This window comes from Oncorhynchus kisutch, unplaced genomic scaffold, assembly GCF_002021735.2.
Source record: "Oncorhynchus kisutch isolate 150728-3 unplaced genomic scaffold, Okis_V2 scaffold4048, whole genome shotgun sequence".
Taxonomy (NCBI): domain Eukaryota; kingdom Metazoa; phylum Chordata; class Actinopteri; order Salmoniformes; family Salmonidae; genus Oncorhynchus; species Oncorhynchus kisutch.
Genome location: NW_022265993.1, coordinates 122,291 through 144,043, shown reverse-complemented (window position 1 = coordinate 144,043; position 21,753 = coordinate 122,291). Strand labels below are relative to the sequence as shown.

Genomic DNA, 21,753 nt, shown 5'->3' with positions numbered 1-21,753 from the left:
AGTGTTTAACTGATTACTTAGTGGGTTAATTAACCAGACTGGTGTTTATTCTGACTGGTCCTGATAGTAACACTCAGCTACAGCTGAGTTGTCCAGACAACTGGTTGTCCAGACAACTACACTAGTCTGTTTTGATCCATTGCTTGGTGTTGATTGGTTGTATTTTAACCCCTGACCTCCAGGTGTTGCCAAACATGTGGGTGATGCGTTGAAGGAACACTGTTCTAGATCTTCAAGGAAGATCTGTACAATTGGAGTCGCTCCCTGGGGCGTCATTGAGAACCGCAATGACCTCATCGGGAGAGACGTGAGGAACACACACACACACACACACAAAAGTTTGTTTTTTACTATCCTTGTGGGGACCAAACAATTGATTAAAATCCTATTTTCCCTAACCTTTAACCTCTAAACCTAACTCTTAAACCTAAAATAGCCTTTTACCCTGGGGACCGGAGAAATGTCCTTTTCCTTGTTTTACTACACTTGTGAGGACTTCTGGATAGTGAAACCAAAACACAAACAAGCACATCACAATACTTATTTACCCAGTATTTATTTTAAGTGGTCAAAAATATCTGCTGTCCAGTCTGAGTAAAGTGTGTGTATGTTTCAGGTTGTAGCCCCCTACCAGACGTTGCTGAACCCCCTGTCCAAGCTCAACGTGTTGAACAACCTCCACTCCCACTTCCTGCTGGTGGATGATGGGACGGTGGGGAAGTACGGAGCTGAGGTCCAACTACGCCGCGAGCTGGAAAAACACATCAAACTGCAGAGGATACACGCACGTAAGAAACACACACACACACACACACACGATAAACACATCAAACTGCAGAGGATACACACACACACACAATAAACACATCAAACTGCAGAGGATACACACACACACACACACACACACACACACACACACACACACACACACAATAAACACATCAAACTGCAGAGGATACACACACACACAATAAACACATCAAACTGCAGAGGATACACACACACACACACACACACACACACACACACACACAATAAACACATCAAACTGCAGAGGATACACACACACACACACACACACACACACAATAAACACATCAAACTGCAGAGGATACACACACACACACACACACTAAACACATCAAACTGCAGAGGATACACACACACACACACACACACACACACACTAAACACATCAAACTGCAGAGGATACACACACACACACACACTAAACACATCAAACTGCAGAGGATACACACACACACACACTAAACACATCAAACTGCAGAGGATACACACACAATAAACACATCAAACTGCAGAGGATACACACACACACACACGATAAACACATCAAACTGCAGAGGATACTTTAGCAATAAGGCATGAGAATCATGGATTATAGTGAATTACACACAATTCTGGGCTGTAGTTAGGCACAGTGGGAAGCTGCGTGCCGGGAAACAACCCTCGAGTCTGTTACTCATGATCATCTACAGGTTTGAGTCTGTTATTCATGATCATCGACAGGTTTGAGTCTGTTACTCATGATCATCGACAGGTTTGAGTCTGTTACTCATGATCATCGACAGGTTTGAGTCTGTTACTCATGATCATCTACAGGTTTGAGTCTGTTACTCATGATCATCTACAGGTTTGAGTCTGTTACTCATGATCATCTACAGGTTTGAGTCTGTTATTCATGATCATCTACAGGTTTGAGTCTGTTACTCATGATCATCTACAGGTTTGAGTCTGTTATTCATGATCATCTACAGGTTTGAGTCTGTTACTCATGATCATCTACAGGTTTGAGTCTGTTACTCATGATCATCTACAGGTTTGAGTCTGTTATTCATGATCATCTACAGGTTTGAGTCTGTTACTCATGATCATCTACAGGTTTGAGTCTGTTATTCATGATCATCTACAGGTTTGAGTCTGTTATTCATGATCATCTACAGGTTTGAGTCTGTTATTCATGATCATCTACAGGTTTGAGTGCCTTATTGCTTATATAAAATTATTACTAGCATGTTTTTATAAAACAAAAAAATGAGTAAATGAATTGTATTAATCTTTCCACCCAATGATGGTGTCTTGCCAAACCCCAGTTGTGTTCTATTTATGTGTTGCTTGCCAAAAGCACATTCTTTTGGTTTGTTTTATTGGCACATTAGCTAGTCAAGTGGACTGGTCGTCCGTTCTAATTGATAAAGGTTACTATGCAGGCTAGCAATTTTTCCTTTTCTAGCTAAGCAACTAAAGCTAACACACAATCACACCAAGCAGCTGGAATGGCAGCAAACTAGATACATTTTGTTTGTTTCACCTTTGTTTCTAGTGCCATTTCTTTGGATATATCAATAATAATTATGCTGATGCATGAACAGGGCCGGCCCGCCCATTAGACAGGATTAGGTGGTTGCCTAGGGCGGCAGATTGACGAGGGCGGCATTTTACGAGCTAAACTGACCAGGAATCACCTCCAACAACACATAACGCCTCACATAATTCTGCCCAAAAACAATGAAAACGTATCTCGCCCAATGGCATACGGGCTATTTAGGTGAGTGCTGATACCACCCCATGATAAGGAGTGCCCACTTTGCCAAAGTCAAGGTTGCAAAATATTTAGCTTGTCCATTCCCAGCATGCCTCTCTCTGGAATTAAATTAGGCTTCTCACCACTGCTGTCTGGGAGTTTCACTCCGTGGGCTAAATGGTCATGCATCAATTGTAGGCCTATTTGTCCTTTTTTTTACGAGCTGATCATAGCAAAGAAGAAAATACTTGTGTATTTCTGGCTGTGTAAACACACAGATTCTCACTGAAAATGGACTCGTAACTCCTGATAATCTTGGGTATCTCATATGTAGATCTTAAATAGACAAAATGATTCGTCTTAAGCCCTTGGTCAGGAATCCGGATTAGGCTAATAAAATGCAACAACCTGTTTTACAAACAGTAGTACATGGATGGGCATTCATAAAATTGCATTGTGGGCCGTCACTGTAGGCTACACTATTCTCGTTTTTCTGGGATAGGAGGAGGGCGGTAATTTTTTCTCGCCTAGGGCGGCGGAACGGCCAGGACTGGGCCTGCCTGAATTCACCTGGCTCAGAGAAGCTGTCTGTCTCGTCCGGACACGTTCATTCTCATTTTGCACGTTGAAGGTTACATTCCAACATTGTTGCAGAGATTGGAGAGGCAGACTGCAGGGTTTAGACAAACTCCCACTGTTGCAAACCAAATGCTAGGTGAGAAACATGGGGAAATAATGTCAAGATGCTGTTTCCGGTAGAGAGAAAGTTTTGGAATTGCCTGGCTGGGCTGTGGGACAGTGAATGCGCAGTGATAATTCAAATAGAACTGTTAACAAGCATTACCTGAGGATTATCGTAAATAAATAATGACTATCAACCAATTAGCATCCAGGATCCAAACGTCACGTTTTATCATTATTATTTCCACCACAGGCATCTTCTCTGCGGCTGTGTGTTGAGTACTTTAACACCTGAAGGCAATGTCTAAGAATAATGGGCAGGTCCAAAATTATTGGCACCCTTGATAAAAATGAGAAAAAGAAGTCTATCAGTCAGTGTCTACTGTAGTTGCTGTATCTCTGCCTGTTCTGTCTCTGTGTGGTGCTTCTAAGTGCCAGTGTGTGACAGAGGCAGTTACCAGAGACCGGCTATTATCACAATAACCTTAGATCCCCTATTATTAAAATAGCCTAGGCAGACACCCATACAGAATGCACACCCACTGTTATTATGGTGTGGCAGTCTGCTGACCTGTTGAAACACCCTCTTAAAATGGAGCTTTAAGACCTGTCACATCTCTCTGTTAACCCTTTACTGCTTTCCTGTTGTCATCACAAACAGAGACCAATAGAATACAGCATCTCCATGAACATACAGTGTTGCTATTTGAGATGTTTCCTATGCTCTTAACAGCATATTTAGTGATCTTCTGGCTTTCTTTCTCTCTCTCTGTCCTCTTCCCCCCCCCCCCCCCCCCCCCCAGGAATTGGTCAGGGTGTTCCTGTGGTAGCGTTGATATTTGAGGGGGGTCCCAACGTAATTCTGACGGTGTTGGAGTACCTTCAGGAGACTCCCCCTGTTCCTGTGGTGGTCTGTGAGGGGACTGGGCGTGCTGCTGACATACTGGCCTATGTCCACAAACAGACTGAGGAGGGGGGGTGAGACACACTTTCTTCTAACAGATTGCACCACATATAATGGGGTTCCAGAGGGTTCTGTGCTAGGACCGTTACTTAGAGGAATGATCGTGGATGTAACTTCCTTTAACCCTTCAGGGGTCTACCTGACGGTGTGGAGACAGAAATCATCGCTACGATCAAAAAGACGTTCAACTTCAGCCACAGCGATGCTATGCACCTCTTCCAGACCCTTGTGGAATGTATGAAGAGCAAAGAACTGGTAAACACATGGTTAACTCACAGTGAATACATGGACATCTATTCCACATCGGGTAACTGATGCAGTAGAATCCGATTTAAAAAGCAGATAAAAATACCTTATGGAACAGCGGGGACTGTGAAGAGACACAGACACAGACACATGCACATAAGACACACACGTACACATGGATGTTGTTTTGTAAATATGTGATATTGGGTAAAGTGTTCTGAAATGTCATGTAATATTTCAAATTGTATATAACTGCCTTCATGTTGCTGGACCCCAGGATGAGTAGCTGCTGCCTTGGCAACAGCTAATGGGGATCCTTAACAAATACTGAATGAATTTTAAGAGAAATCTGAATCCTACAATGCATACTGTGTCGTCTGTTCATAGTCTGATTAATATAAAGATACTGATGACGCTTATCGTTTTTCATAAATACCAGAACGTATTGCATTACTTTAGATTTTTTAATGACCATGTGGGGTTTCTCTCCCTCTTTCCTTCATCTGAACGACAGATCACTGTGTTTCATATCGGCTCTGAGGACCACCAGGATATCGATGTGGCAATACTGAGGGCATTACTGAAAGGTGTGTTAACTTCATCTCAGTGTCCTGTTGTTTGACTGACAGAAGATCTGTGCCCATGACTCCCCTCTGACCTCCTAGAGAAAGGGAGAGGGCAAATGAAAAGATCACAATAATAAAACAAACAGAAGGGCGAGACAGTGGGTTGTGTAACCAAAGTTTTCATTTTGAAACTGATACAATAGATATGTTTTGAGAAGTCAACACTCTCCTCCCTCCGTCTGTCTCTCTCGTCCTGCTCTCTCCCTCTACTCCTGAGCTCTCTCACTATCTATCTCTCTCTCGTCCTGCTCTCTCCCTCTACTCCTGAGCCCTCTCACTATCCATCTCTCTCTCTCTCTCGTCCTGCTCTCTCCCTCTACCCCTGAGCCCTCTCACTATCTCTCTCTCTCTCGTCCTGCTCTCTCCCTCTACTCCTGAACTCTCACTATCTATCTCTCTCTCGTCCTGAGCTCTCTATTGTCCTACTCTCTCTCGCTATCTATCTCTCCCTCTACTCCTGAGCTCTCTCACTATCTATCTCTCTCTTGTCCTGCTCTCTCCCTCTACTCCTGAGCTCTCTCACTATCTATCTCTCTCTTGTCCTGCTCTCTCCCTCTACTCCTGAGCTCTCTCACTATCTATCTCTCTCTTGTCCTGCTCTCTCCCTCTACTCCTGAGCTCTCTCACTATCTATCTCTCTCTCGTCCTGAGCTCTCTATTGTCCTACTCTCTCTCGCTATCTATCTCTCCCTCTACTCCTGAGCTCTCTCTCTCTCGTCCTGAGCTCTCTCTTGTCCTGCTCTCTCGCTATCTCTCTCGTCCTCTGTTTCTCTCACTATTTCTTGTCCTGCCGCGCTCTTTCTCTCGCTCTCTCACTTGCTCTCTTTTGGGGTTTCCCTGTGGGTCTCAGAGGGGCTTATTGCTAGATACTCCGAGACCCCATTCTCACAACACATAAAGCTGTCCTCTTTTCACTTTTCTCTGTTCTATTCTATCCGATCTGGCTCTAACACAGAGGGAAGAGAGAGCTCTGAAAGGATAGGTATTCACATGAACTAGTCTGTCCCTGTGTATTCAGTAGTTGTGTGTATGTCTATCTATCAGTGGTCTTCTGTCATTGAATAAGAAGTTCAGACAAATGCAGGAATGTGTTCAAAGTCCGCCCCACGCAGCTTGTCTACCAGCTATGTAGATCCCGTAGTAGAGGAACCAGACCAGTCAGTCAAGGTTTCAGGACATTCTGACTGAGCATAATAATCCCCAGCCAGCAGGAAAATATAAGCCTGTCAAACCAGCATTAGTCTTGGTCAACCAGTAACACATCCTCAATAGAAGGCCTCAATAGCTCATTCGACCCTAAAGGATACATACACAAGCATATGGAAATAACTTTAAAATAGCTGCCCAGTGTTTCCAGATTTCTATGAAATATGACCTACACTGCTCCAAAAAAATAAAGGGAACACTAAAATAACACATCCTAGATCTGAATGAATGAAATATTCTTATTAAATACTTTTTTCTTTACATAGTTGAATGTGCTGACAACGAAATCACACAAAATGATCACTGGAAATCAAATTGATCAACCCATGGAGGTCTGGATTTGGAGTCTCACTCAAAATTAAAGTGGAAAACCATACTACAGGCTGATCCAACTTTGATGTAATGTCCTTAAAACAAGTCAAAATGAGGCTCAGTAGTGTGTGGCCTCCACGTGCCTGTATGACCTCCCTACAATGCCTGGACATGCTCCTGATGAGGTGTCTCCTGAGGGATCTCCTCCCAGACCTGGACTAAAGCATCCACGAACTCCTGGACAGTCTGTGGTGCAACGTGGCGTTGGTGGATGGAGCGAGACATGATGTCCCAGATGTGCTCAACTGGATTCAGGTCTGTGGAACGGGCGGGCCAGTCCATAGCATCAATGCCTTCCTCTTAGCCACATCAGCCAATGAGCTCGGTGATGATGAGAAGTCTCCTCTGAGGAAATATAAGACGTGTCCACTATGAGGAAATGGCAAACATTTTTGAAATGGTCTGTTTGAGATCCAACTTTGAGGAGGTTTTTGAAGAGGTTGTTTTTCCTGTATTTTATGCTTTGGTCACATGACTACAGGAAGAGTAGAAGTCAACAACATGATTTGTGTTTTGAGTTAACAGATGTGAGATTTTCTTTGGACAGTTACTTTAAGATTTCTTCCATAAACATATCAGATGAACCGTAAGGTTACAGAGACATGTTTGTAAATATGGAAATATCCCGTCTCCCACATCAGGATTTACATCCTGAAAATACAACTTGAACTTTAAACTTTACCAAAAGGAAATCGTGTAGGAAATGATCTCTCTATGGTAGTTGTATTTGACTGTGTATGAGTATGCACTATTATTTAATTTTGAATAAGGTACAAAACGGGTACATAGACAGAGAAACAAGTGACAAGACCGAACAAGACAACGTTCCCATCTCACACCCACCCACAGGACTTCCCCAAAGTTAGATTAGTTGTTCACAATAGCAGTCTTTTTACAGAGTCATATGTTGATGAAAGAGCAAATCTGTTTTTCACTCTTCCCATGCATATACAGATATTTCCATGTTTATAATATCCATGAATGATGGCAGACACTGCTGTCTGCTTAAACAATGAGGAGCCTGCCAACGTGAGGCTATAATATTTTGGTCTGCTGTTAAGCCAGCCAAATATGTCGCTGTTTGACAGATAGGTCTAAAGTAGTGTCATCGTTTAACAATAAAAGAGATGGGGAACATGGTACATTTCTACCATTATGTCACAAAGACCAGATGAAACACAACTCCAGAAATGTAAAACACCTGGGCGCTCCCGAACCATATGGAAACATGTGCCAGAAACCCCCTGAGGGGGATTGTTTAGCTTTCATCCACTAGAATACTAACTTGGTGTGTAACTCTGACTCCATGGGGTTATATGGATGATTAGAGTGTACATTGGATCACATGTTAGGATATGGTTCTGTGTAAAACAGTAGTGGTGATTTAGTATGGTAATTCATCTGTATTATTCTGTATGGTTGTTTCCTAATTGTCCTTCCCCAGCCCTGTTCTCCAAATCCTGCTGCTAAGTCAACAGGAAACACACAATTAATGTGGCTTTGCCTAGCAATTAGTTTGTGTGTGTGTTGTGTGTGCTTACGCTGCTGCTACTCTGTTTATTATATATCCTGATACCTAGTCACTTCTAACCCTATCCACATGTACATACTACAAACTGCCTGGTACCCCTGCACATTGACTCAGTACTGGTACTCCTCGTATATAGCCTCTTAACTACCTGGTACCCCTGCACATTGACTCAGTACTGGTACTCCTCGTATATAGCCTCATAACTACCTGGTACCCCTGCACATTGACTCAGTACTGGTACTCCTCGTATAAAGCCTCATAACTACCTGGTACCCCTGCACATTGACTCAGTACTGGTACTCCTTGTGTATAAAGCCTAATAACTACCTGGTACCCCTGCACATTGACTCAGTACTGGTACTCCTCGTATATAGCCTCATAACTACCTGGTACCCCTGCACATTGACTCAGTACTGGTACTCCTCGTATAAAGCCTCGTTAATGTGTTTGTTACTATTTCCTTTTTATTTAGCAAATATTTGTCTTTTTATCTCTGCATTGTTGGGAACCGGCTCGTACGTGAGCATCTTCCTGTAAAGTCTACACCTGTTGTATTTGACATGTGACCAATAACGTGATTTGTGTGCTGCTCCTCCAGGCACCAATGAGTCTGCGTTTGACCAGCTGGTTCTGACTCTGGCCTGGGACCGGGTGGACATCGCCAAGAACCATGTGTTTGTCTACGGACAGCAGCTACTGGTACATCTATCTGTTTATGTGGCTGGCTGGCTCTGTCTCTGTCTGTCTGTCTGTGTGGCTGGCTGTCTGTCAAGACTGCATCTATTATGAATGTGCTGTTCATCAGTATCAGCCTAAATGGAATACATGTCATTTAAACCCCAAATATCTCCTAAGCTAGCCATTCCAGAGTCAGTGGTCCTATATGACCCAAGGGACAGGCTACAGGAAGGCTGCCAGTAGACTGTTTATTTTGACTAATCTGAACTGGTCTGCTGTATTTATTCATTGTTAGTGCAGTCAATGTTGGATCCATGTTGAGGTGTGTGTGCGCAGGTGGGTTCGTTGGAGCAGGCCATGCTGGATGCCTTAGTGATGGACCGTGTGGAGTTTGTGAAGCTCCTGATTGAGAATGGAGTTAGCATGCACAGGTTCCTTACCATCACACGACTGGAGGAGCTATACAATACGGTAACACACACACGGCTCACCAATTTCACACACATACATGTAATGATGCTCCACAGGGCTCTATGCTGGTACCATTTACTGTTCTCATCACACGTGCAACCTCTCAATTCTAACGTTTGATTCATATTCTGTCAAAATAATTTCTGTTTATCCATGGTCCTGCTGGGCATCGTGTTTTTATCTGTGTCTCTTCTGTTCCAGAAACAGTCCCCTACCAATCCCACGCTCTTCAACCTCGTAAGGGATGTCAAACAGGTACATCTTTGACTTCTTGTCAACCATTGATTGTCAAAGTTTGAATTAATTTGAACAATAGTAATTGATGATGGTGTTGTTGATTAGTATGGCTCACTATGACTAATTGTTTCCAGGGTAATCTCCCCCCTAACTACAAGATGACCTTAATTGACATTGGCCTGGTGATAGAGTACCTGATGGGCGGGACTTACAGGTGCAACTACACCAGGAAACGCTTCAGGATCATCTACAACAATCTCCATGGCAACAGCAGGGTAAGGGTTAACGGTTAGTGTTAAGGGTTGAAGATAAAAGGTTAAAACTTAAGTTCGCTTCAGGGTCAAGGGTTAAACTCATTGTTCACACAGGTTATTTTGATCTTTCACTGATTGATTCATTTAGAGTAATGGTGAAAGTAAACTGTTCTCCTACTTTTTCTCTGTCTCTCCCCAGAGGTCAGGTCGCCACTCTGCAGGGCCTGGGTCCCACCTGAGGAAGAGCCAAGAGTCGTTCAGTATCCAGGCCGACAAGAAGGAGAAGACCAGGCACAACCACTTCATCAAGACTGCACAGCCATACAAACCCAAGGTACACACACACGCACAACATGGAGAGTCATATTTGAGAACACACTGTGACTTGTGTGATGGCAAGAAACAGCCTGTCCACTGATGACCTTGTGGAAATCTATACCAATGTAATCTGACCATGCCTGGAGAATAACAGTGTGTTGCTGGTAGGCTGCACAAAGATGCAGCAAGCTGCACTGGATAAGGTACAGAAAAGGACAAGCAAGATAATAACAAAAACAGAGACATCCCACTGACCCTTCCACCACTACAGCCATGGAGAGAGCAAGCAGCAGTAAGATTGGTCACTGACATGCACCAACCTGACCACCGTCTACAGGATCTCCTACCACAGAGAAGGGGAGAGTACTGGCAGAGTCCTCCGCAACCAGAACCAACTGTCCAGCATCAACGCAAGGAAAAATAGGCTGACATTGACATCTGCCATCAGACTTTTTAATAACAAAATGTGACACTTTAAACTGCAATTTCTTGTAAGATGGGACCTTTTTTAATTTAATGTAGTATCTTGTTTTTGAAGTATTGTCTGAATGTAACTGTGCATTCAGCATTACTCTTGTTGCCTGCGAGCATGAATGAAATAAATCAATCAAATCACTACAAACCCAAGGTGTGTACACACACACACACACACACACACACACACACACACACACACACACACACACACACACACACACACACACACACACACACACACACACACACATACATACACACAATCAGCCATACAAACCCACAGAACTGAGCCATCAGATTATTCAAATCGCCCTCTTGACGCCCACCCCTCTCCCTCTTAGTTGGAGTCGGCGACAGACCAGTCCAAGAAAAAAGCCAAGGAGGAGATAGTTGACATCGATGACCCGGAGACACGCAGGTTCCCGTACCCGTTCAATGAGCTGCTGATGTGGGCCGTCCTGATGAATAGGCAGAAGATGTCTCTGTTCTTCTGGCAGCATGGGGAGGAAAGCATGGCCAAGGCCCTGGTGGCCTGTAAACTCTGTCGCTCCATGGGCTATGAGGCCAAGAAGAGTGACGTGGTCGACGACACCTCCCAGGAACTCAAGGACTACTCCAAGTATGACACATTACACACCAAATAACTAGGACACTTCAATCCTCACTAATACTCAAGACTACTATAATATGTGACAGATTACATACTAATACTTTAAGTACTCCAAGTATGATGCATTACTACTAGTAGTCACTAATACTCAAGGCTACTTGAAGTATGAGTATTACTGAGTATTAGTATGTGATGTATCAGACTATTTTTGTGAGTGAAGTGACCATGAGGAGCTGTGTTATGGTGACTGATGAGGATGTTATTGATGGTGTTTTCAGTGAGTTTGATACTGTGGTATGTGTGTGTCATGTTCAGAGGGATGATGTCTGGAGTAATGTAAGGTTAATGATGATTATTATTTCATAGTGAATTTGGCACCCTAGCAGTGGACCTCCTGGAGCAGTCATTCAGACAGGATGAAACCATGGCGATGAAACTGCTGACCTACGAACTGAAGAACTGGAGTAACAGCACCTGTCTGAAGCTGGCCGTGTCGTCGCGGTTACGACCCTTCGTGGCTCACACCTGTACCCAGCTGCTGCTGTCAGACATGTGGATGGGACGACTCAACATGAGGAAGAACTCCTGGTACAAGGTGACACTGCCCAGCAATGCAGTGTGTGTGTGTGTGTGTGTGTGTGTGTATATATATATATGCAATAGTGTTCCACATGGCTCTGGATGGTTATTATAGATGTATTATGTTTTTCCAGGTGATTCTCATTATCCTGGTCCCTCCTGAGTAAACATATACATTTAAAAACTAAATAGAATAATGTATATATCTCTAGGTGATCCTCAGTATCCTGGTGCCTCCTGCAATCCTCCTGTTGGAGTACAAGACAAAGGCAGAGATGTCCCACATCCCTCAGAGTCAGGACGCCCATCAGATGACCATGGAGGACAGCGAACACAACTTCCATAACACCACCGACAACATACAGATGGTCAGACTCAATATGACAGAGTTCATCTCATCTATTTTCTTTTCTTATCTTACTGTGTCTGTTCTGGCAAGTACACTGGTGCTACTGGTATTCTGATGATTATGGGATTTAGCTATGATGGTCCTGGGGTTTAGCTATGAGGGGAAGCTATGATGATCCCGGGGTTTAGCTATGAGGGTCCCGGGGTTTAGCTATGAGGGGAAGCTATGAGGGTCCTGGGGTTTAGCTATGAGGGGAAGCTATGATGATCCCGGGGTTTAGCTATGAGGGTCCCTGGGTTTAGCTATGGGGGGAAGCTATGAGGGTCCTGGGGTTTAGCTATGAGGGGAAGCTATGATGGTCCTGGGGTTTAGCTATGAGGGGAAGCTAAGATGATCCTGGGGTTTAGCTATGAGGGGTAGCAATGAGGGTCCTGGGGTTTAGCTATGAGGGGAAGCTATGAGGCTCCTGGGGTTTAGCTATGATGATCCCGGGGTTTAGCTATGAGGGGAAGCTATGATGATCCCGGGGTTTAGCTATGAGGGGAAGCTATGATGATCCCGGGGTTTAGCTATGAGGGGAAGCTATGATGATCCCGGGGTTTAGCTATGAGGGTCCCGGGGTTTAGCTATGAGGGGAAGCTATGAGGGTCCTGGGGTTTAGCTATGAGGGGAAGCTATGATGATCCCGGGGTTTAGCTATGAGGGGAAGCTATGATGGTCCTGGGGTTTAGCTATGAGGGGAAGCTAAGATGACCCTGGGGTTTAGCTATGAGGGGTAGCAATGAGGGTCCTGGGGTTTAGCTATGAGGGGAAGCTATGAGGCTCCTGGGGTTTAGCTATGAGGGGTAGCAATGAGGGTCCTGGGGTTTAGCTATGAGGGGAAGCTATGAGGCTCCTGGGGTTTAGCTATGATGATCCCGGGGTTTAGCTATGAGGGGAAGCTATGATGATCCCGGGGTTTAGCTATGAGGGGAAGCTATGATGATTCCGGGGTTTAGCTATGAGGGGAAGCTATGAGGGTCCCGGGGTTTAGCTATGAGGGGAAGCTATGAGGGTCCCGGGGTTTAGCTATGAGGGGAAGCTATGAGGGTCCCGGGGTTTAGCTATGAGGGGAAGCTATGAGGGTCCCGGGGTTTAGCTATGAGGGGAAGCTATGATGATCCCGGGGTTTAGCTATGAGGGGAAGCTATGATGATCCCGGGGTTTAGCTATGAGGGGAAGCTATGATGATCCCGGGGTTTAGCTATGATGATCCCGGGGTTTAGCTATGAGGGGAAGCTATGATGATCCCGGGGTTTAGCTATGAGGGGAAGCTATGATGATCCCGGGGTTTAGCTATGAGGGGAAGCTATGATGATCCCGGGGTTTAGCTATGAGGGGAAGCTATGATGATCCCGGGGTTTAGCTATGAGGGGAAGCTATGATGATCCCGGGGTTTAGCTATGAGGGGAAGCTATGATGATCCCGGGGTTTAGCTATGAGGGGAAGCTATGATGATCCCGGGGTTTAGCTATGAGGGGAAGCTATGATGATCCCGGGGTTTAGCTATGAGGGGAAGCTATGATGATCCCGGGGTTTAGCTATGAGGGGAAGCTATGATGATCCCGGGGTTTAGCTATGAGGGGAAGCTATGATGATCCCGGGGATTAGCTATGAGGGGAAGCTATGATGATCCCGGGGTTTAGCTATGAGGGGAAGCTATGATGATCCCGGGGTTTAGCTATGAGGGGAAGCTATGATGATCCCGGGGTTTAGCTATGAGGGGAAGCTATGATGATCCCGGGGTTTAGCTATGAGGGGTAGCAATGAGGGTCCTGGGGTTGAGCTATGAGGGGAAGCTATGAGGCTCCTGGGGTTTAGCTATGATGATCCTGGGGTTTAGCTATGAGGGGAAGCTATGATGATCCCGGGGTTTAGCTATGATGATCCTGGGGTTTAGCTATGAGGGTCCCGGGGTTTAGCTATGAGGGGAAGCTATGATGGTCCCGGGGTTTAGCTATGAGGGGAAGCTATGATGATCCCGGGGTTTAGCTATGAGGGGAAGCTATGATGATCCCGGGGTTTAGCTATGAGGGGAAGCTATGATGATCCCGGGGTTTAGCTATGAGGGGAAGCTATGATGATCCCGGGGTTTAGCTATGAGGGGAAGCTATGATGATCCCGGGGTTTAGCTATGAGGGGAAGCTATGAGGGTCCCGGGGTTTAGCTATGAGGGGAAGCTATGATGATCCCGGGGTTTAGCTATGAGGGTCCCGGGGTTTAGCTATGAGGGGAAGCTATGATGATCCCGGGGTTTAGCTATGAGGGGAAGCTATGATGATCCCGGGGTTTAGCTATGAGGGGAAGCTATGATGATCCCGGGGTTTAGCTATGAGGGGAAGCTATGATGATCCCGGGGTTTAGCTATGAGGGGAAGCTATGATGATCCCGGGGTTTAGCTATGAGGGGAAGCTATGAGGGTCCCGGGGTTTAGCTATGAGGGGAAGCTATGATGGTCCCGGGGTTTAGCTATGAGGGGAAGCTATGAGGCTCCTGGGGTTTAGCTATGAGGGGTAGCAATGAGGGTCCTGGGGTTTAGCTATGAGGGGAAGCTATGAGGCTCCTGGGGTTTAGCTATGATGATCCCGGGGTTTAGCTATGAGGGGAAGCTATGATGATCCCGGGGTTTAGCTATGAGGGGAAGCTATGATGATCCCGGGGTTTAGCTATGAGGGGAAGCTATGAGGGTCCCGGGGTTTAGCTATGAGGGGAAGCTATGATGATCCCGGGGTTTAGCTATGAGGGGAAGCTATGATGATCCCGGGGTTTAGCTATGAGGGGAAGCTATGAGGGTCCTGGGGTTTAGCTATGAGGGGAAGCTATGATGATCCCGGGGTTTAGCTATGAGGGTCCCTGGGTTTAGCTATGAGGGGAAGCTATGAGGGTCCTGGGGTTTAGCTATGAGGGGAAGCTATGATGATCCTGGGGTTTAGCTATGAGGGGAAGCTATGATGGTCCTGGGATTTAGCTATGAGGCGAAGCTAAGATGATCCTGGGGTTTAGCTATGAGGGGTAGCAATGAGGGTCCTGGGGTTTAGCTATGAGGGGAAGCTATGAGGCTCCTGGGGTTTAGCTATGAGGGGTAGCAATGAGGGTCCTGGCGTTTAGCTATGAGGGGAAGCTATGAGGCTCCTGGGGTTTAGCTATGATGATCCCGGGGTTTAGCTATGAGGGGAAGCTATGATGATCCCGGGGTTTAGCTATGAGGGGAAGCTATGATGATCCCGGGGTTTAGCTATGAGGGGAAGCTATGAGGGTACCGGGGTTTAGCTATGAGGGGAAGCTATGAGGGTCCCGGGGTTTAGCTATGAGGGGTAGCTATGATGATCCCGGGGTTTAGCTATGAGGGTCCCGGGGTTTAGCTATGAGGGGAAGCTATGAGGGTCCTGGGGTTTAGCTATGAGGGGAAGCTATGATGATCCCGGGGTTTAGCTATGATGGTCCCTGTGTTTAGCTATGAGGGGAAGCTGTGAGGGTCCTGGGGTTTAGCTATGAGGGGAAGCTATGATGATCCTGGGTTTTAGCTATGAGGGGTAGCAATGAGGGTCCTGGGGTTTAGCTATGAGGGGTAGCTATGAGGCTCCTGGGATTTAGCTATGAGGGTCCTGATATTTAGCTATGAGGGGTAGCTATATGAGAGAGAGGGTTGGACTGCAGTGCTCTCTTCATTCATGGTTTCTTAATTTCTGGTGCTGTGGTCTGTTTTCAGTCTGCATGTGTATATATATGGACATATACATGTCTATACAGTCTATTAAAGAGGTGTTATTAAACATGATTCTTCTCCAGGATGTGTTCCAGGAGGCGAAGGTGGATGACAACGTGGAGGTGAAGGATGAGGCGGAGACACAGGTCCGCTCCCGAAGACTTCCTCTAACCAGGAAGTTCTACGCCTTCTACCACGCCCCCATCGTCAAATTCTGGTTCAACACGGTATGAATCGCTAGCCCCTGGCTCTACCCCCTCCATGTGAGCTGACTAGCAGACACTCTGGGCCCTACTATGTTTAATGGTACAGCGGAGTTCTGACTACCAAGGTTTTCCCTGTGGAGCCGCTAAGCAGCTTAAATGGAAGGGATGTTTCCTTTCTCCTCGTGGGATATTTCCTGTATCCTGCCCAGTGTGTGTGGATGAGTTCATTTTGAATCGCTTTGTGTCCCGGGTGGGTGGAGATTTCCCTTTTAGAAGCAATGTAACGGTCTAAAACTGAGCACCACTTGACCAGTGTGTGTACTCTGCGACCAGGGAGGGCTGACATGAAACGTGTTCATGTTGAGAGGACAGAGGGAGGCTGGGGCGTGTGTGTACTTTTCCAGAGCTCTACCTCCCACACACACACACACACACACGTACCCTCAGGTGGTGTTCCAGGTACCCTGGCTTCATTTGCATGTCCTGATAGCATCAGTAGAACAGTCCTGAACATAATTATATCTGCTGTACCCAGATCAATGCTCATCTACCCCACAATCAACATCAACATAATTCTGCTGCCTGCCACACAATGATCCAGCTCTCACTGCATGTCTGTCACATCATGATCTCTGCTTCCACATAATAACCCTGCCTGCCCCAGTCAGCACTGATCCCCACACTGATCAGTCTCAGTTTAGTCACGGCCCTCCAACAGCCACACACACCCTACCTAACCCCCGGGCCATAGTTAGAATGACTGATGTCTAGGGTGGGGGAAGTGGGTCTGTATAATGGCTGAGAGGTGTTGAATGCTGTAGTTTCCTTCACTTCATGCTTCGCTAGTCAGGCTCACAGTGTTCACCTCTAAAAAGACCTGGGGGTATGTCACAAAGCAGGAACAAAGTAGGACTGCTGTAATAGGATCAGTTTAGCCTTTTAGGTCATAATGACCCCTACAGATCAGACTTTTTCAAACCTCTCCTCTTAACGGCCCTAAACTAGCACACCGGTTTTACCTGGTCGAGGGCTTGATGATAAGTTAACTAGTTGATTCGGGTGTGCTAGTTCTGGAATAGTTCAAATACATGGAATATCTGGGGGTCTCTGAGAAAAGGTTTGAGGAGGGTTGATATAGATTTTAAATAAATAAGATTATATGGACGGGGGGGGGGGGACACTTGAAATATGGGCCCTGGGCATTGTCTTGGACAAGGGTTTAGTAACAATAAAGAAGCATTTTCAATCAGCTTTACGCTTACCTGGTTCTTTCTGTAATTAGAGTGTGTGTTACCAGTATCGATACTGGTATCACAATACTACAATACCAAAACAAGCACAAGCAGACTTCACTCTGTGGTGCTGTTGTACAACAGTGTGTGCTATTGATTGCAAAATAAACAAATGTGACTCAGTGACAAAGGCCGTTTTTTTCCCAACATTAGGACTGTTTTCCTCAAGTAATTAAGTCTGCTTCATTTTTCCTTTCCTTCCTTACTTCCTAGTATCGCGGTACTGGTATCTTGATAACCCTTTTTAAGGTGTATTTGTGTGTTGTGTGTCTCCTGGCTATAATAGCCTGTGTATGGTATGTAAAGGTGTGTGTTGTGGGGTAATATAATAGCCTGTGTATGGTATGTAAAGGTGTGTGTTGTGGGTCAATATAATAGCCTGTGTAAAGGTGTGTGTTGTGGGTCAAGATAATTGTGTGTGTGTTGTGGGTCAATATAATTGTGTGTGCGTTTTCTCCTGGATAGCTGGCGTACCTGGGTTTTCTGATGCTTTACTCGTTTGTCGTTCTGGTCCGGATGCCCGAGTTTCCGTCTCCTCAAGAGTGGGTGGTCATCCTCTACATATTTACCTCCGCCATCGAGAAGATACGAGAGGTACGCTAATGCTGCTCCCTGCTCTCTACATCAATAGGGTTATGTTCCATCGAGAAGATACGAGAGGTACGCTAATGCTGCTCCCTGCTCTCTACATCAATAGGGTTATGTTCCAATTGGCACCGGATTTGCTATATAGTGCACTGCTTTTGCCATTTGGATTGGACCCTATGACTGTATGAGAAGGACAAGACACTTACCCAGCTATCTTTGTCTCTCAGAGGATTCAATACAATTTAGTTTAGTTCAATTTGCTTTAAACAAGCTCATTCTTCTAGTTGACAGTTTAAACAGAGAAGTACTGAGTCCACATTCACGTTGATAGAATATTTCTCCATTTCTATCACTTTGTTTCCATTGTTGATTTGATTTGAGCTCTCAGGTCACTGGATGCACTCATGTCCTATTGTCTGTTCTGTATCTTTCTTTGTAGATGTTTATGTCTGAAGCTGGGAAGATTAGCCAGAAGGTTAAAGTCTGGTTCAGTGACTATTTTAACCTCTCAGACTTCCTGGCTATTGTCACCTTCTTTGTGGGCTTTGGATTGAGGATCGGAGGAGAGGATGTGCTTGTCCCAGGCCGGACTGTGTATTGCTTGAATATCATCTTCTGGTATGTGAGACTCCTAGATATTCTGGCAGTCAACCAGCAAGCAGGACCATATGTGATGATGATCGGTAAAATGGTGAGTGTTCTTTTTTCCCCCTAATGCTTTACTAATCCAAATTCGTTCTTCAACTGTGTCAAATCAAATTGTATTTGTCACATGCGCCAAATACAACAGGTGTAGACCTTACAGTGAAATGCTGAATACAACAGGTGTAGGTAGACCTTACAGTGAAATGCTTACTTACGAGCCCTTAATCAACAATGCTTTAAGAAGTTAAGAAGAAAAATGTGTTAAGTAAAAATGGATAAGTAGAAAAAAAGAAAGTTAAAGTAACAAATAATTAAATGGCAGCAGTAAAATAACAACAGCGAGGCTTTATACAGGGAGTACCAGTACAGAGTCAATGTGGAGGCTTTATACAGGGAGTACCAGTACAGAGTCAATGTGGAGGCTTTATACAGGGAGTACCAGTACAGAGTCAATGTGGAGGCTATATACAGGGAGTACCAGTACAGAGTCAATGTGGAGGATATATACAGGGGGTACCGGTACAGAGTCAATGTGGAGGCTTTATACAGGGAGTACCAGTACAGAGTCAATGTGGAGGCTTTATACAGGGAGTACCAGTACAGAGTCAATGTGGAGGATATATACAGGGAGTACCAGTACAGAGTCAATGTGGAGGCTTTATACAGGGAGTACCAGTACAGAGTCAATGTGGAGGCTATATACAGGGAGTACCAGTACAGAGTCAATGTGGAGGATATATACAGGGGGTACCGGTACAGAGTCAATGTGGAGGCTTTATACAGGGAGTACCAGTACAGAGTCAATGTGGAGGATTTATACAGGGAGTACCAGTACAGAGTCAATGTGGAGGCTATATACAGGGAGTACCAGTACAGAGTCAATGTGGAGGATATATACAGGGGGTACCGGTACAGAGTCAATGTGGAGGCTATATACAGGGAGTACCGGTACAGAGTCAATGTGGAGGATATATACAGGGGGTACCGGTACAGAGTCAATGTGGAGGCTTTATACAGGGAGTACCAGTACAGAGTCAATGTGGAGGATATATACAGGGAGTACCGGTACAGAGTCAATGTGGAGGCTTTATACAGGGAGTACCAGTACAGAGTCAATGTGGAGGATATATACAGGGAGTACCGGTACAGAGTCAATGTGGAGGATATATACAGGGAGTACCGGTACAGAGTCAATGTGGAGGCTTTATACAGGGAGTACCGGTACAGAGTCAATGTGGAGGCTTTATACAGGGAGTACCAGTACAGAGTCAATGTGGAGGCTTTATACAGGGAGTACCGGTACAGAGTCAATGTGGAGGCTTTATACAGGGAGTACCAGTACAGAGTCAATGTGGAGGCTATATACAGGGGGTACAGGTACAGAGTCAATGTGCGGGGGCACCGGTTAATTGAGGTAATAAACAAAAAAAGAAACGTCCTCGCACTGTCAACTGCTTTTATTTTCAGCAAACTTAGCATGTGTAAATATTTGTATGAACATAACAAGATTCAACAACTGAGACATAAACTGAAAAAGTTCCACAGACATGTGACTAACAGAAATGGAATAATGTGTCCCTGAACAAAGGGGTGGTCAAAATGAAAAGTAACAGTCAGTATCTGGTGTGGCCACCAGCTGCATTTAGTACTGCAGTGCATCTGTTCCTCATCTCCTCCTCACCAGAGTTGCCAGTCCTTGCTGTGAGATGTTACCCCACTCTTCCACCAAGGCACCTACAAGTTCCCGGACATTTCTGGGGGGAATGGCCCTCACCCTCCGATCCAACAGGTTCCAGACTTGCTCAATGGGATTGAGATCCGGGCTCTGCGCTGGCCATGGCAGAACACTGACATTCCTGTCCTGCATGAAATCACACACAGAACGAGCAGTGTGGTTGGTGGCATTGTCATGCTGGAGGGTCATGTCAGGATGAGCCTGCAGGAAGAGTACCACATGAGGGAGGAGGATGTCTTCCCTGTAACGCACATCCTCAGTGACGATCACTTTTTGCCAGTCCTGTCTGGTCCAGCGACAGTGGGTTTGTGCCCGTAGGCGACGTTGTTGCCGGTGATGTCTGGTGAGGACCTTCCTTTCAACAGGCCTACAAGGCCTCAGTCCAGCTTATTGCGGACAGTCTGAGCACTGATGGAAGGATTGTGTGTTCCTGGTGTAACTCGGGCAGTTGTTGTTGCCATCCTGTACCTGTCCCGCAGGTGTGATGTTTGGATGTACCGATCCTGTGCAGGTGTTGTTACACGTGGTCTGTCACTGCGAGGATGATCAGCTGTCGGTCCTGTCTCCCTGTAGCGCTGTCTTAGGTGTCTCATAGTACCGACATTGCAATTTATTGCTCTGGCCACATCTGCAGTCCTCATGCCTCCTCGCAGCTTGCCTAAGGCACGTTCACGCAGATGAGCAGGGACCTGGGGCATCTTTCTTTTTGGTGTTTTTCAGTCAGTTGAAAGGCCTCTTTAGTGTCCTAAGTTTTCATAACTGTGACCTTAATTGCCTACCGTCTGTAAGTTGTTAGTGTCTTAACGACCGTTCCAGAGGAGCTTGTTCATTAATTGTTATGGTTCATTGAACAATCATGGGAAACAGTGTTTAAACCTTTACAATGAAGATCTGTGAAGTTATTTGGATTTGTACTAATTATCTTTGAAAGACAGGGTCCTGAAAAAGGACGTTTCTTTATTTTTTTTTCTGAGTTTATGTGTATGTAGGTAGAGTTAAAGTGCCTATGCATAGATTATAAACTGAGAGTAGCAGCAGCATAAAGAGGGGTCTGGGTAGCCCTTTGATTAGCTGTTCAGGAGTCTTATGGCTTGGTGGGGGAAGCTGTTAAGAAGCCTTTTGGACCTCGACTTGGCGCTCCGGTACCGCTTGCCGTGCGATAGAGGAGAGAACAGTCGACTAGGGTGGCTGGCGTTTCAATGCTAACATTTCAATTTATATCAAAAAAAAATTATATATCAGGGATTATGTTCATCAACATATTTTATATAGTGATGATAGTGTCAATATTTATTACAATTGAGTTGTCAATTCAATTGTCTATTACGATTACATTTATATTATGTACAGAGCTGACAATGTACAGGTAACTGCCGAAATAAAGAAAACACCAACATA

The 21,753-nt window shown here is 45.3% G+C and overlaps 1 protein-coding gene across 1 annotated transcript in view; it reads left to right on the top strand.

The window, feature by feature from the left end:
* The window catches only part of LOC109880296 (transient receptor potential cation channel subfamily M member 7-like), a 77,945-nt gene that overhangs the window by 20,162 nt on the left and 36,030 nt on the right, over nt 1-21,753 (top strand). Inside the window, 16 exon segments of the mRNA XM_031822029.1 lie at nt 183-307; nt 617-788; nt 4,030-4,204; nt 4,322-4,445; nt 4,951-5,023; nt 8,770-8,870; nt 9,186-9,320; nt 9,522-9,575; nt 9,692-9,832; nt 10,011-10,145; nt 10,948-11,225; nt 11,583-11,811; nt 12,008-12,163; nt 15,973-16,116; nt 17,853-17,981; nt 18,415-18,666. Of these exon segments, the coding sequence (XP_031677889.1) occupies nt 183-307; nt 617-788; nt 4,030-4,204; nt 4,322-4,445; nt 4,951-5,023; nt 8,770-8,870; nt 9,186-9,320; nt 9,522-9,575; nt 9,692-9,832; nt 10,011-10,145; nt 10,948-11,225; nt 11,583-11,811; nt 12,008-12,163; nt 15,973-16,116; nt 17,853-17,981; nt 18,415-18,666 (2,423 nt within the window).